The 12,027-nt window shown below is 34.2% G+C and overlaps 2 protein-coding genes across 2 annotated transcripts; both read right to left on the reverse strand.

The window, feature by feature from the left end:
- Window positions 1-383: 383 nt before the first annotated feature.
- On the reverse strand, window positions 384-5,052 carry LOC123193442 (heparan-alpha-glucosaminide N-acetyltransferase-like). Its single transcript, XM_044606439.1, has 13 exons — window positions 4,770-5,052; window positions 3,222-3,359; window positions 2,918-2,999; window positions 2,648-2,724; window positions 2,312-2,418; window positions 2,114-2,228; window positions 1,866-1,982; window positions 1,683-1,774; window positions 1,360-1,426; window positions 1,182-1,260; window positions 999-1,090; window positions 785-928; window positions 384-640 (listed from the first exon to the last, which is right to left on the reverse strand). The coding sequence occupies exons 1-13, from the start codon at window positions 4,992-4,994 to the stop codon at window positions 611-613; spliced, it is 1,365 nt and encodes a 454-aa protein (XP_044462374.1). The 5' UTR covers window positions 4,995-5,052; the 3' UTR covers window positions 384-610.
- A 2,065-nt stretch (window positions 5,053-7,117) lies between these two features.
- LOC123192239 (histone-lysine N-methyltransferase ASHR2-like) lies at window positions 7,118-9,454 on the reverse strand. The gene is made up of 2 exons (XM_044604718.1): window positions 8,143-9,454; window positions 7,118-7,426 (listed from the first exon to the last, which is right to left on the reverse strand). Exon 1 carries the CDS (start codon window positions 9,317-9,319, stop codon window positions 8,162-8,164), a length of 1,158 nt encoding a protein of 385 aa, XP_044460653.1. The 5' UTR covers window positions 9,320-9,454; the 3' UTR covers window positions 7,118-7,426; window positions 8,143-8,161.
- Window positions 9,455-12,027: the final 2,573 nt, after the last annotated feature.

Consider the following 12,027-nt stretch of genomic DNA (forward strand, 5'->3'; position numbering starts at 1 on the left):
ACTCGATTTGTATATAACAGAGCTCGAGCTCATGAAAGCCAGCTCAAACTTGGCTCGACTCTTTTCGAGTTCGAATTTTTAACTATTTCAATATCAAAACGACGTCGTTTAATACATATTCATCAAAACGTTGTTTTATATCAAAATTTTTAATTGAAAATTTTGGTAAGTAGCTCGAGCTCGAGCTCAACCGAGCCTATATAGGGTTAGCTCATTTCAGATTCATTCAAACCAAGTTTAAACTCAAGCACATACAGGCTCAGCTCAAATCCAACCCTATCCCCAACTATCTCTGGGTGAAGCTTTTTCAATTCTTTTTGACTGCTCATTCATTCTCTGGTGAAGAGAGTGAAATAGTATTCATATTTGAGTAACACTTGGCAGAGCCAAAATCAAAACTTCTCATCAAAAAATAAAGAATATGAGTCTTATATTTGATGACATTTAATACGTTATTTATTGAGGAGAGATAAAACAGTTGGCCTCCAACTTTACTGTACAAAACCTGACTCCCCCTGTGCCGTGTTTTCACCACTGTGTTTGGTGCTTTTTAGCAATCCAATGCTTTTAACTTACCTAATTTATAGTGCTCCAACCTCTGTACCACCCCTCATTTTTTCCCGACCCCAATTAACCTTAGCTGCCACACATAAAAAAACCAAACCATCAATAGACAAAAATTTTCGAAGTAAACCAAAGCTCTCAACCTTAAAATCCAACTCAACTCATGTATATCAGAGTTTAGGATTTAGGATTTAGATAATTCGTGTGAGTGGTAACTTACAATGTTATTTTCAGGCCGCTTCCAGTAAAATCCTTGCAGAACTACTGGGAGGAGATTGCATGCTATGAGGATGTAAATCATCAGAGCATGTAATCCTATCCATTCCAACACCAAGGTTATGCGCCTGTAACCTGACACATCAACCTGAGGGAAAACACCACGACATTAGCAAAATGGCATAAACAGAAATTAAATAACTTATTAAGTAATCAACCATGAAGTAAATTGCAGCAAAAAGCAAGCCAGCAGCTCCAGCAGTAAGACACATATAACTGCATGTGTATAGAGGTTTGTTTATATGCAGTCCTGCGGTAAGGAAGAAGAAAGTTAGCCCTGAAAACTATATTGACAGAAGTATTATTACCCAAGAAAGAAAGAATGAAGGAAAAATACTTACCACAGAGGTCCAAGGCAAGGCCTAAGGCTAAAAGAGAAGTAGACAGGACTACCCAGTTACGCATTCTATCCCTGTGATCCTGCAAATGCGGAGGCATTAAAAAAACTCTTCACATGAAGATAAAGTTCCAAATAGAAAAATAAAGAAAAATGATAGCATAGGAATATGAATATCACACCTTACAATGGACGATGATGTGTCCATAATGCAAACCAATCAAGCAGGTTACAATGGCCATCACTGAACTACAACCACAAAGTGGACAGGAAACTTGAAATTATAAGGGTAAAAAACAAGAGGGAAAGTATGCAATTTGATTGATTTTCAGATCATCTTGTCAATCAACTCCTCCTTTGAGATATTGACATCAACAGTCGATAATTCCATAAAGCAAAAATATATGACCATTAAAAACAAAAAAGAAAAAAAGAAGATGTCATTTTCCCTCTGTCAATTCATAAAAATGTGAAATGGTAAACTAGGAAGTAACTGCTAACAAACCTCAGGAGACCTTCAGGATCAAAGGGTGCTCGACACCATGAGGGTGCATCAAGAGGCAATGGACCATAATCAGGGGAGTGGATACTGCATTGCTGTGAAAAATAAAGAAAGGGAAGAAATTTTGATGACACTAGAATCACAAAGCAAATATGGAGAGAAACTCTAAAATAAATTGAGTGATACCTTTGTTCGCAAATAAATTGGTTTTTTATATAAATGTTGAATACCAAGTATTTTTTGGTCAACCATCCCAACAGCATTACAAGCTGGTCCAGTGTCACCACGTACTCCACATTTTACCTTCAAAAGGAAAGAAATAACACAGCCATTTAGGCACCACTTCCATATGAAAAACAATACTGTACATTTTAAGATCTTAAAGCCTCATATATATGCTTTAAAAAATAAAAATAATAGAAACTGAAGCTCACTGAAATTATCCTAGGTGCTGAGGAGATTTCAGATGGATTCTCATACTGCCAGTCGGGAACATACAAGCCATACAACAAGGACAAATATGTTACAGTAAGCATCATAGATACAGCCCTGAGCATGGAGAGAGGTGGCAGAATACTTCAGTTGAAGCATAATCCAATAAAATAAATGTTATTGATCTTAATCACACTTACCACTGAAATCGATATTTCTTCCATAGAGATAACACTGAACTAACTCGATCATCACCCTTTAGCCAAATCTCACATAATGCTGCTACAAGATATGCTATTGCAATTCTCTGCAAAAGAAAGAGAACTGATGTTTTATTACATTGTGTAAGACATTGGCCACAAGAATTTACAGTCAACCTGGCTATCAATTCTGTTAAGGATCACATCAAGTTATAGTTTAGCGGTCATATCTACTATGAAGTTAACATCAGAGTACAAACCATTAGCCATTCCACCCCTTTCATTATTCTAAAAAATTTTTCAAGTATCAGGAATCAACCTACTGGGAAACCATACCTGCAGGATTCCCATCCATCTTATTTTTGCAATATCCACTCCATAAGATAGATTGTTGACCCCATGAAAAAATCCTCCTAGATAGTAGAAAAATATAACAGATATTTAGAACAGAATGCAAACATATGAAATTATCTATCATCATTTCCACAGACCTGGGTTTCAAGGAACAAAATCCATATGTTATGTTATCATTGTGAAAGGAAAGAACACTTTGCTATATGCAATATAAATGGTCTAGAAGTAAAAGGTCGAAGTAGATCAGATCACCTTGAAGAAAAAGGCCTAATACAAAAAGCTTCAATGCACGTGATACTGCTTTTCTAGTTGCAACAGTGCTGAATGAAGAGTTCTGAAAGGGAAAAATATATTGTTAGCTTTAAGAGATCATCAGTGGTAATTGAATCACTAATAGAAGTAGGTATAATGACCAATGATATTATCAAAACATTCTATGTTCATAAACTTTCTTTGTTATTTCAGCAGTAATACACAAATATTTATAAAGTAAACCAGAACTAGAGCCCATATAATAGCATAGCACATCATAAAGCAATCGCAGATGAAAAGATACCTTGTATGTAAGCCCCAAAGAAACACCAACAATAAAAAGAAAAAATGGCATCACAAAATCTGCAAGGGTTACACCATTCCATGGTGAATGATTAATTGCAGGCAGAACTCCACCAGCATCATCAACCAGAATCATAAGCTGCATCAAGAATGAAGATATACATAAAAATGGATCTAATCAAAGTAAAAAATCATAATGTTCAAAGTTTTACAGTCATTTCATTCCTGATGAACCCAAATACATTTTATACAAATAAAAATACAAGGATTCAAACAACTACAGAGCAGAAAAATAGCACAAAAATCAACAGAGCAACATTGTTTAAGAGCGTTACCCCAAAAAAAAAAACACTTTTTAAGAGATTAGCTGACATCATTAGACACCATGTTCATCCTCAGTGGTTAACTGTTAGCTCAAAAAGAAGAATAATTTCACTAATTTAAATGCCTTTAATGTTATAAAAACACACTTAAACAATTAGTGACTATAATGCTTCATGTTGTTCCCTTTTTGTTCAACTCAGAGTGCTCTAACATCTGATCAAACCATTATCGGAAGTACAAAAAAAAAAAAACATTTCAAGTGTACAACTACTAATTTTCGAGCACACAAACTTAATGTAATTCTTGACTAAACATCGTATTAATTTTGTTATTTCAATGAACATCTAATCATTGCATTTTGTTACCATCTTAACTAAATCAAACTTTGTTGAAGTTTTCAAATAATATCAGTAAAAAAGTTAAGATAAAAGAATTACAATATTGTTGGCAGTGGTTTAATTACAAAACTGTAAATTATAGAAACTTAATGACAGTGTCATATTTTTGTATAATTTATCAGTGCCTTATTCTGTTAGGTAGATGGATGCTGACAAAAACCAGCAATTTTTCTTCATTACTGACACCTAAAGTTAAATCCAAGCTGTCAACAATTAATTTCATAGGACATCAGAATTCAGAAAGTGATTTCTGGTTTTCAAGAGAGGGATGGTCTTAATGTCCCCCTCGTCCAACTGCATGCTTCAAAAAAAAAAATGCCCAGAATGCGTATATGCATAGTTTAAAAATCGAAATAAATATCTATAACAAGGTAGATGAAATGTCATTTTAATCAGAAATTTCACTTCAAATCTAAAATGGTAAGGATCTAACTTCTTGAAGCAAGAAACATGTTTTTTATTTTGGTGGGAGGGACGTCGTTTTCCTCCATTTCAAAACTTTGGATTATAAGAGATTAACCCAGATAATCCAGAGAATCATTCTAGAACTGTAAGTGGACCCAAAAATTTAAGAACGCGTTAAATGGGAGGTGACATGATCAGTAACAACTGCCAACTCTTTGTAATGAATTCATGTAGGAGAATGAGAGATAGTCAACCACCACATTCACAGTCAAATGCATGCCATTAACAATATAAAAAAAGATTCATTGCTTGGAAAGGCAGCCAAGTTGTCGTTGGTAAATGCGAATAATGCTAGATGAACGTCAAACAAATCTGAATATGAAATATATCAAACAAAAAAAAAACAATGAAGATAAGATTACCGCGACGGTGAGGCCGCGGAAGACGTCGAGAGAAGCAAGGCGGGGTTGCTGTGGTGGAAAGGAGGAGTGTTGATGGGGGAGCTTGGAGTCTGAAGAACGAAGAATCAAAGGGTAATCTTCATCATTGGATTTAAGAGAAGGGGAAGATTTAGAAATCTGGATGACCATGTCCAAGTCTTGATGGCTGTTGCTGTTGTGATCATTGTTGAACATCTTCTTCCCCATGGCGGGGGATTTCAAGGCAGATGGGAGGAGGGGAATGAAAGATGTTTATAGAATTTTAGAAATGAAAATTGCGTATAAAAGTACGAGTGTTTTAATATTCTGATAATTACCATCCAACATCTCCGTTATTAACGTCCCGTTTTTCCGCTTGATTTTCTAACTTCCTATTCCCGCCGTTACACTCTGCCCTTTTTATTATTACTATAAATATTTTTCTATATATTTATTTATGAATAAAACTATATATATAAATAATATATATAATTTTATATATAATTAATAATATATTATTATATGATTAGATATTTTAAATTATAAATAAAATAACATTCAATCATACAGTGATATATTATTATTTGTGTTCAAAATTATATACATAATTTTATTATTTATGAGTAATACTATATGTATAAACATAATATGTTAAATATTTTTAAACTAAAGATAAAATAATATTTAATTATATGATGATTTATACATATAATTTTATTATTTATTTATTGAAAACCATCATTATAAAAGGCCCAAAATAAATTCAAATCTTTTAGCCATGGTAATTAAGAAAAACATGATAATATAACAAAACCGCATCGCCTTATGATTTTGCATGATGAGGCAATTAATTAGTGTTATAGAGTTTGTTAAGACATAAAAAAATGACATTAATTTAAAGGCCAAAAGAGTCATTCCCACCAATGTTGAGTGTAAACTCAAATTTATATTTATTAATTATTAAAAATTTAAATATCTATTATTATCATAATTTTGATTATTATTATAAAAAATAAAATTATTATTTAAAAAATATAAAAACTATCTCATTTATAAAATTAACCAACGTTTCCCAAACGGTGCAAAGCTTCGTGTCCATCTTAGGGCTGGATTCGAGCCGAGCCGAGCTCGGCTCGCAGCCAGCTCGGCTCGGCTTTTTGAGGGCGGCTCGAGTTCGGCTCGAGCTCGACTCGAGCCGAATTCGGCTCGACTCGAGTTCGGCTCGTTTTCAGTTCGGCTCAGTAACGGCTCGGCTCGACTCGTTTTTTATATCAAAACGACACCGTTTTGTATATATATAAAAATCAAAACGACGCCGTTTTATATAAAAAAATTTTTAAAAAAATATACCGAGCCAACCCGAGCCAGTTCGGGCTCGGCTTGAGCTCGATCGAGCCGAGCTGAGCCCGGCTCGTTTCGGGTTCGAACCGAGCCGAGCCGAGCTCGAACCCGAGCTGGCTCGGCTCGAATCCAGCCCTAGTCCATCTTTCTCTTTATTCTTTTCGTGGCATCTAATTCTGGAGGAGAAATGGGTAAAAGGAATTTATCAGTCTCTTTTCAGACGTGATGACGTTGTTTATTATTTTATAAAAAGAATTTTTCGTACCGAATTTTGATGACGCGAACATTTGTCATTTATTAAATGTCCTTTGCGTTATGCCCATAAATTATTGTGGATGTCGGCGGTAAGAATCGATAATGCCCATCGCTATGATGTCAGTCACTTAGTAAACCATGGCTGATCTAATTGAGGGTCCTAGTGACTATTAGTGTTAATTGTTGATTATTAATGCAGTTAAATTTAGATTTACAGTATCTACATTATCAAAAGCACAAAATTAAGGGAGTAGCAGATGCTAATTTTTCAGAGTGGTGTGCTGAGGGTGTATATTTAAGGAGCCTTTGATTCCAAAAATATTTTTAAATAATTATATTAAAAATATTTAAATAGAATTATATTTTATTATATTTAATTAAATACAATAATTATTTATAACTATCCAAAAATCTATTAGATACCCTATGTTTGTCGTAATCAAAAACATCCTCACAATAAAAGGTTGGCTGGTCTTAGAGAAGGGGAAGTTGAAGGCAGACCGGTCAAAGTTAATCAGATGCAAAAGATGGTGGTATGCATAGAGATGGCGTGAAGATGAGAAATGTTTAAACATCGATCTTGGGAAAAAACTTTAAAAAAATAATAATATTATGTATAAAACTTTTATGTATAATTTTATATATAAATATCGATATATCATTATATAATTAGATAATAAAAAATTAAAAATAAAATAATATTTTAGCTCCAAATATAAGTAAGTCCACGGCTGTGGGTCGCATAGGCCATTATCTGAATGCCAAGGCAAATAATAGTCCATGTTTTATTTTTCTTCGCTTTCCATGACCCACATCTGCAGCAAGTAAATCTGATTTCAATTCATGCTGGGTCAGGACGAGGCCTTTTGTTGAAATAAACTTGGTCAAAATCCCTCAACAATCACCACACAAAGGAGCAAATTAAATACGCCAAGAACTCCTGTCAAAGGAAAAATGCAAGACTGCTGCATTGCAATCAACACCAAGAAAAAAAATGCAGGGCTGCTACATTGATTGCAATGAACATGAAGATGAAGACGGATTTTTCCTCTCTGCCATTCTAACTGTACCAAGAACAAACAATAAGTAATAAGAGAGAACCAGCGAAAGAAACAGACAAATAAACACCCAAACAGAATGTATCAAACCATCTATACCAAATCAACAGAAATTCACACCAAATCATAATATAAATGTTTAACTTCGGGCAGTAATAAACAACAGAAAAAAAGCAATTAATTACATATTCTTCAGTTCAGATTAGGACTAATAACAAAATACATGAATTCTATTCCACTCAAATTTGTTTACTTTGGAATTCTCTACTTCTTCTGTCTTCTTCACTACTCTCTTTTTGTAATATCTGGTATCCCAGCAAAACATTATGGGCATCATGGATGAAACTTTTGCCTTTCATTTTCATTTTTAATGCCATGCTTAAGAGTATATACACAAAATCCAGCACTCATATTATACTATGGTGTGTGAAGATTATTCAAAGCATTGAAGCCAAACAGTTAAAATTTATTTCATGAGAAATTAACTTTGACATGTCAGGGTTGCTTTTATAGTACATTGGTGTAGTCTTATAGAATCAGCCTAAACCCTGTTATTTAGACTTAAAGAAAGATCAACACAATGCAAGCAAAGTTAAAATTCAGCTATTCTGAGCCAGATTTTCAAGGGACATACAGAGAAAACCAAGCAAAGTATTCCATATTACATAAATGCTGACGGGAAACAATAATTAGAAAATAAAAGCAAAGGTGGGTAGACTTACACCAGCTGCAAAAGTTTCACTAGTCATCCATGGAAAGGTTTTCTCCTCCTTCAACAATATCATTCTTAAATTTACCACAGACATTACATTCCATAACAGTCAAGGGAGAAACATCTGAAGGCGGCAAAGGAGCCATTGTCCCCCAGCAATTAGGTCCATCACACATATATCTCATAAAGAAATAAGCATGAGGAAAATCACTCTCCTCGTTTTCATTCTCAGAACCCGCCATTTCTTCATCCTCATCCTCCTCCATAGCCTCCTCCTCCTCTTGCTTCTCATCCACAGTCTCATTCTCATTGTCAGACCAATTGGCTTCGACTTTGCAACGGTCACAATCACAAGCAAAGCCATAGTCTTCTAGTAATCGCTTCTGTCTAGCGGCATAATCTAAATTAACAGGAAAGTAACTCAAGCAAATCTCCCTCCCTTGAGGCACATCATGGATCATCCTAACAATAATGTCAGTGTTATTCTCATTCTCCACCGCCGCGTCCACATAATCAAATCTACAAGCATTCGGAAGGCAATCATGATTAAACAATGAGGCCATCGGGTAAAGCCCATAAGCGCGAACCGATCTCTGACCGTCATTGAAGGGCTCCATTAAGCCGAAGGCATTGAGCCGGTCCTTGGCAAGCAAAATTGCAGTGAGTTCGAGAGAAAAGGGGGCCGAATCAGGAGGAGGAGGGCAAAGAGAAGAGATAAGAGAGTGGAGAAATTCGGCGGCTGAGGAGTCATTAGCAGAGGGGATTCCTTGAAAAGAAAGTAAAATTTGGAACTTTGAAGGAGAAACGAGGGATAAATTGTACGCGGCGATTAGAAATCGCGATTGGAGCTGGCGTTCGAGCGGGTGGTTGAGGAAGAAGTGAGGAGAGTTACTGAGACGAGTAAGAGATTGGCAGACATAAGGCGAGTGCGAGGATGACGTGGCGGAAGAAAGACACGCGGCGGAGCAGAAGAGGGCTGAACACGAAGAGCAATTGATTGAAGAAGACTGTAAAGTTCTGAAGCAATGGTTGCAGTATGAAGAAGGGTTTTGAAAAGGAAAAGCAGAGTAGAGGAGAATGGGAGAGTCTCTAAGAACAGTTTGGCCGGCTTTTAATGGTTGAGTGGATACTAAACCCCTACCTCTGCCGTCGATCTCCGCCACACTGAGAAAGCCTTCCGCCGCCATTTTTGAACTCAACCGCCACCGAATGTGATTAGGGTTTTTGTCCTTCTGCTAGTTTATTATTAGGACGATAGGAAATAATAGTGAGATTTCAGAATGCCACGTGTACGACTAAACATCGTTTCATTTTATTTGGTATTTTCATCCTCATTCGCCAAATTATTCATTTCATTATCGAATTATTTATTCACGTTTCATCATTTGCCATGAAAAAAAAAATTTAATTTTTTAATTATATATTAAATATTATATATTTTGTATTAAAACCATATATTATATTTTTTTAAAACTAAAATATTAATAAAATAATAAACAATTTAATTAATATTTCATTATTTTATAAAATATTATAAACCCCTTTAAAAATTTAAAATTTGTTACATACATTATTATACCATCATAATTTTTTCTAAAAAATATATTAATCGATATATATCATATCATAAAATATGATATATTTACTATTATATTAATTTAATATATTTTATAATACAAATTATTGTATATATATATTATATTATATTATATCATATTATATTGTAACATAAGATATATATCGTATATTATATAATACTGATAATTATATCATCAACAAGAAAATATTAAATTTGTATGGATTCAGATGTAAAAATAAAAAAAAATGGTAAAGGAAATAATAGATAATCAGTTTTTATGTGTTCCAATGAGAAAATTATTATTCTATAAGTAACAAAAGATAATGGAATAAACATGTTAAAACAAATAAACTATTGTGTATTTAACTTAAGCCCATCTTCGTCTCAGTAGAATCTTTTAATGAGAAGTTTTGGTCTTGTTTCCCATTACTTAAAAAACATAAGCTATTGGTTCAAGTACAAGATACCATTATTACTACTTGGACAATTGGACATTCAATTTATAATCGCAACGATTTATTTGTAAGAGCAGGTAGGGCTGGACTCGAGCCGAGCCAGCTCGAGCTCGAGCTCAGCTCGGCTTGATTCTAGCCTGAAACGAGCCGGGCTCTGCTCGGCTTGATTGAGCTTGAGCTGGCTCGGATTGGCTTGGTAGATTTTTTTTTTAAATTTTTTATACAAAACAACGTCGTTTTGATCCATATATATATACAAAACGATGTCGTTTTGATATGAAAAACCAGTCGAGTCAAGCCGAAAACAAGCCGAACTCAAGCCGGCCATAAATAAACCGAGCCGAGCCCGAGCTGGCTGCGAGCCGAGCTCGGCTCGGCTCGAATCCAGCCCTAAGAGCAGGGTTCTACCAAGTTATATCTCCCATGGGCCAATTGAAGCAAGCATGAAGGAGTCAAATGCTTCAATGTAATTGGTTGTGCTGTCAAATATTTGGCATTTCGCCCATTTTTTTAATTATTTAGGTTTTAAGATAATACAACAGTTGATGGTTTGATAAATGACATTTTAGTTCTGAAATGATAAGAGTGTAATTACACTCTAATTTTGATTGTTGAAATTGAAGAAGATGATTTTTTAACAAAATAAACAATTATTTAATGTCTCATGGATCATGGTTGTCATGGCAGACTTAGCCCTTAGTTTGTTTCATGTTTTATTCCTACTAATTCTATGAGCTATGGGTTAAGGAAATGCTTTTTCATTGGTCATTAGCTACTGTTAGGAGTCTCATCCTTGAGTTAAATTAAGAAATCATTTTAATCGCATAACAATAACCCTAATTTCTAGAGTGTGAATAGCATTATGAAAACACTTCACTTCTCTGAATGGATATACATCATATGATAGTCAAATTTTTATGACTGATAAGATGATGATAGATATCAAACATCTAATATGTCACATGTGCAAGCCATGTGTTTGTTGAATCAATTCAAAAGACATGATGTCTGATAGGTTATGTCTTTTATTTATAATTGGATAATCAACATATGTCTTAGTGTTACCTTGGACAATTTGAATTGTTTTGATTTTTTTTCTCAAAATGCTTTTAAGAAAGTCGTCACATCTACACATAGGTTATACAAATTTTCTTAAGCATCACTTTTAGCAAAACCCTAACCTACTAAAGTTGATCTTTCCAAGTCGGAAGCTTTCTTTTGAGTATATATTCTTCTTCTTGTTTTACCAAGGTAAAAACTTTCTATCTCTTTTATTCTTCTTCTTGTTTTACCAAGGTAAAAACTTTCTATCTCTTTTATTATATTACTTGGGTAAAATTTTGTAAGGAGACTTATTTTAATTTAAGGTTTTGCATTTTCGAGGCGTTCAATGGTTGAGAGTTGGATTTACTTGTACTTTTCAAATGTTTTTAGAGGGTTTTAATAATGAGGATGTCTACTTCTACGTTCATTTAAAGGAATCATCTTATGAGAAAACTTTGTAACTAGTTCATAAGAGAAAATGGGCTTGAGAACGAGTCATCCTACAACCTTTGCAAAAATGAGCCGAAGAGTCTAACCCATAAAGATCATACCTAACTCGGAGTGCATGGATGAGAGTGTTCTCCTAGCTTGAATTGATGCAACTTTACCTTGTGTGGGCGTTAGTATGACATTATCTCATCTCATAGCTATTGAATTGATATGTATAAAGGAAAGTTGTGAACTTTATGTTAAAGCTGAGTTAATTATTTGTGTATTTGATCATCGCTTGCCAGTTTCGAAGACTTAAAGCTGAGTTAATTAGTGGATGCTTAATGCCTATTGCATCCATTTGTGTATTGACTTGTTACTACCATTG

This window comes from Mangifera indica, chromosome 12 (assembly GCF_011075055.1).
Source record: "Mangifera indica cultivar Alphonso chromosome 12, CATAS_Mindica_2.1, whole genome shotgun sequence".
Lineage (NCBI taxonomy): Eukaryota > Viridiplantae > Streptophyta > Magnoliopsida > Sapindales > Anacardiaceae > Mangifera > Mangifera indica.

Coding starts and splice junctions, on each gene's coding strand:
- LOC123193442 (XM_044606439.1), bottom strand. CDS start 4,994: ATGGGGAAGAAGATGTTCAACAATGATCACAACAGCAACAGCCATCAA. Junction 1,091..1,181: donor CCTTGCCTTGGACCTCTGTG/GTAAGTATTTTT, acceptor TCCTTACCGCAG/GACTGCATATAAACAAACCT. Junction 929..998: donor TTGCTGCAATTTACTTCATG/GTTGATTACTTA, acceptor GTTTTCCCTCAG/GTTGATGTGTCAGGTTACAG.
- LOC123192239 (XM_044604718.1), bottom strand. CDS start 9,319: ATGGCGGCGGAAGGCTTTCTCAGTGTGGCGGAGATCGACGGCAGAGGT.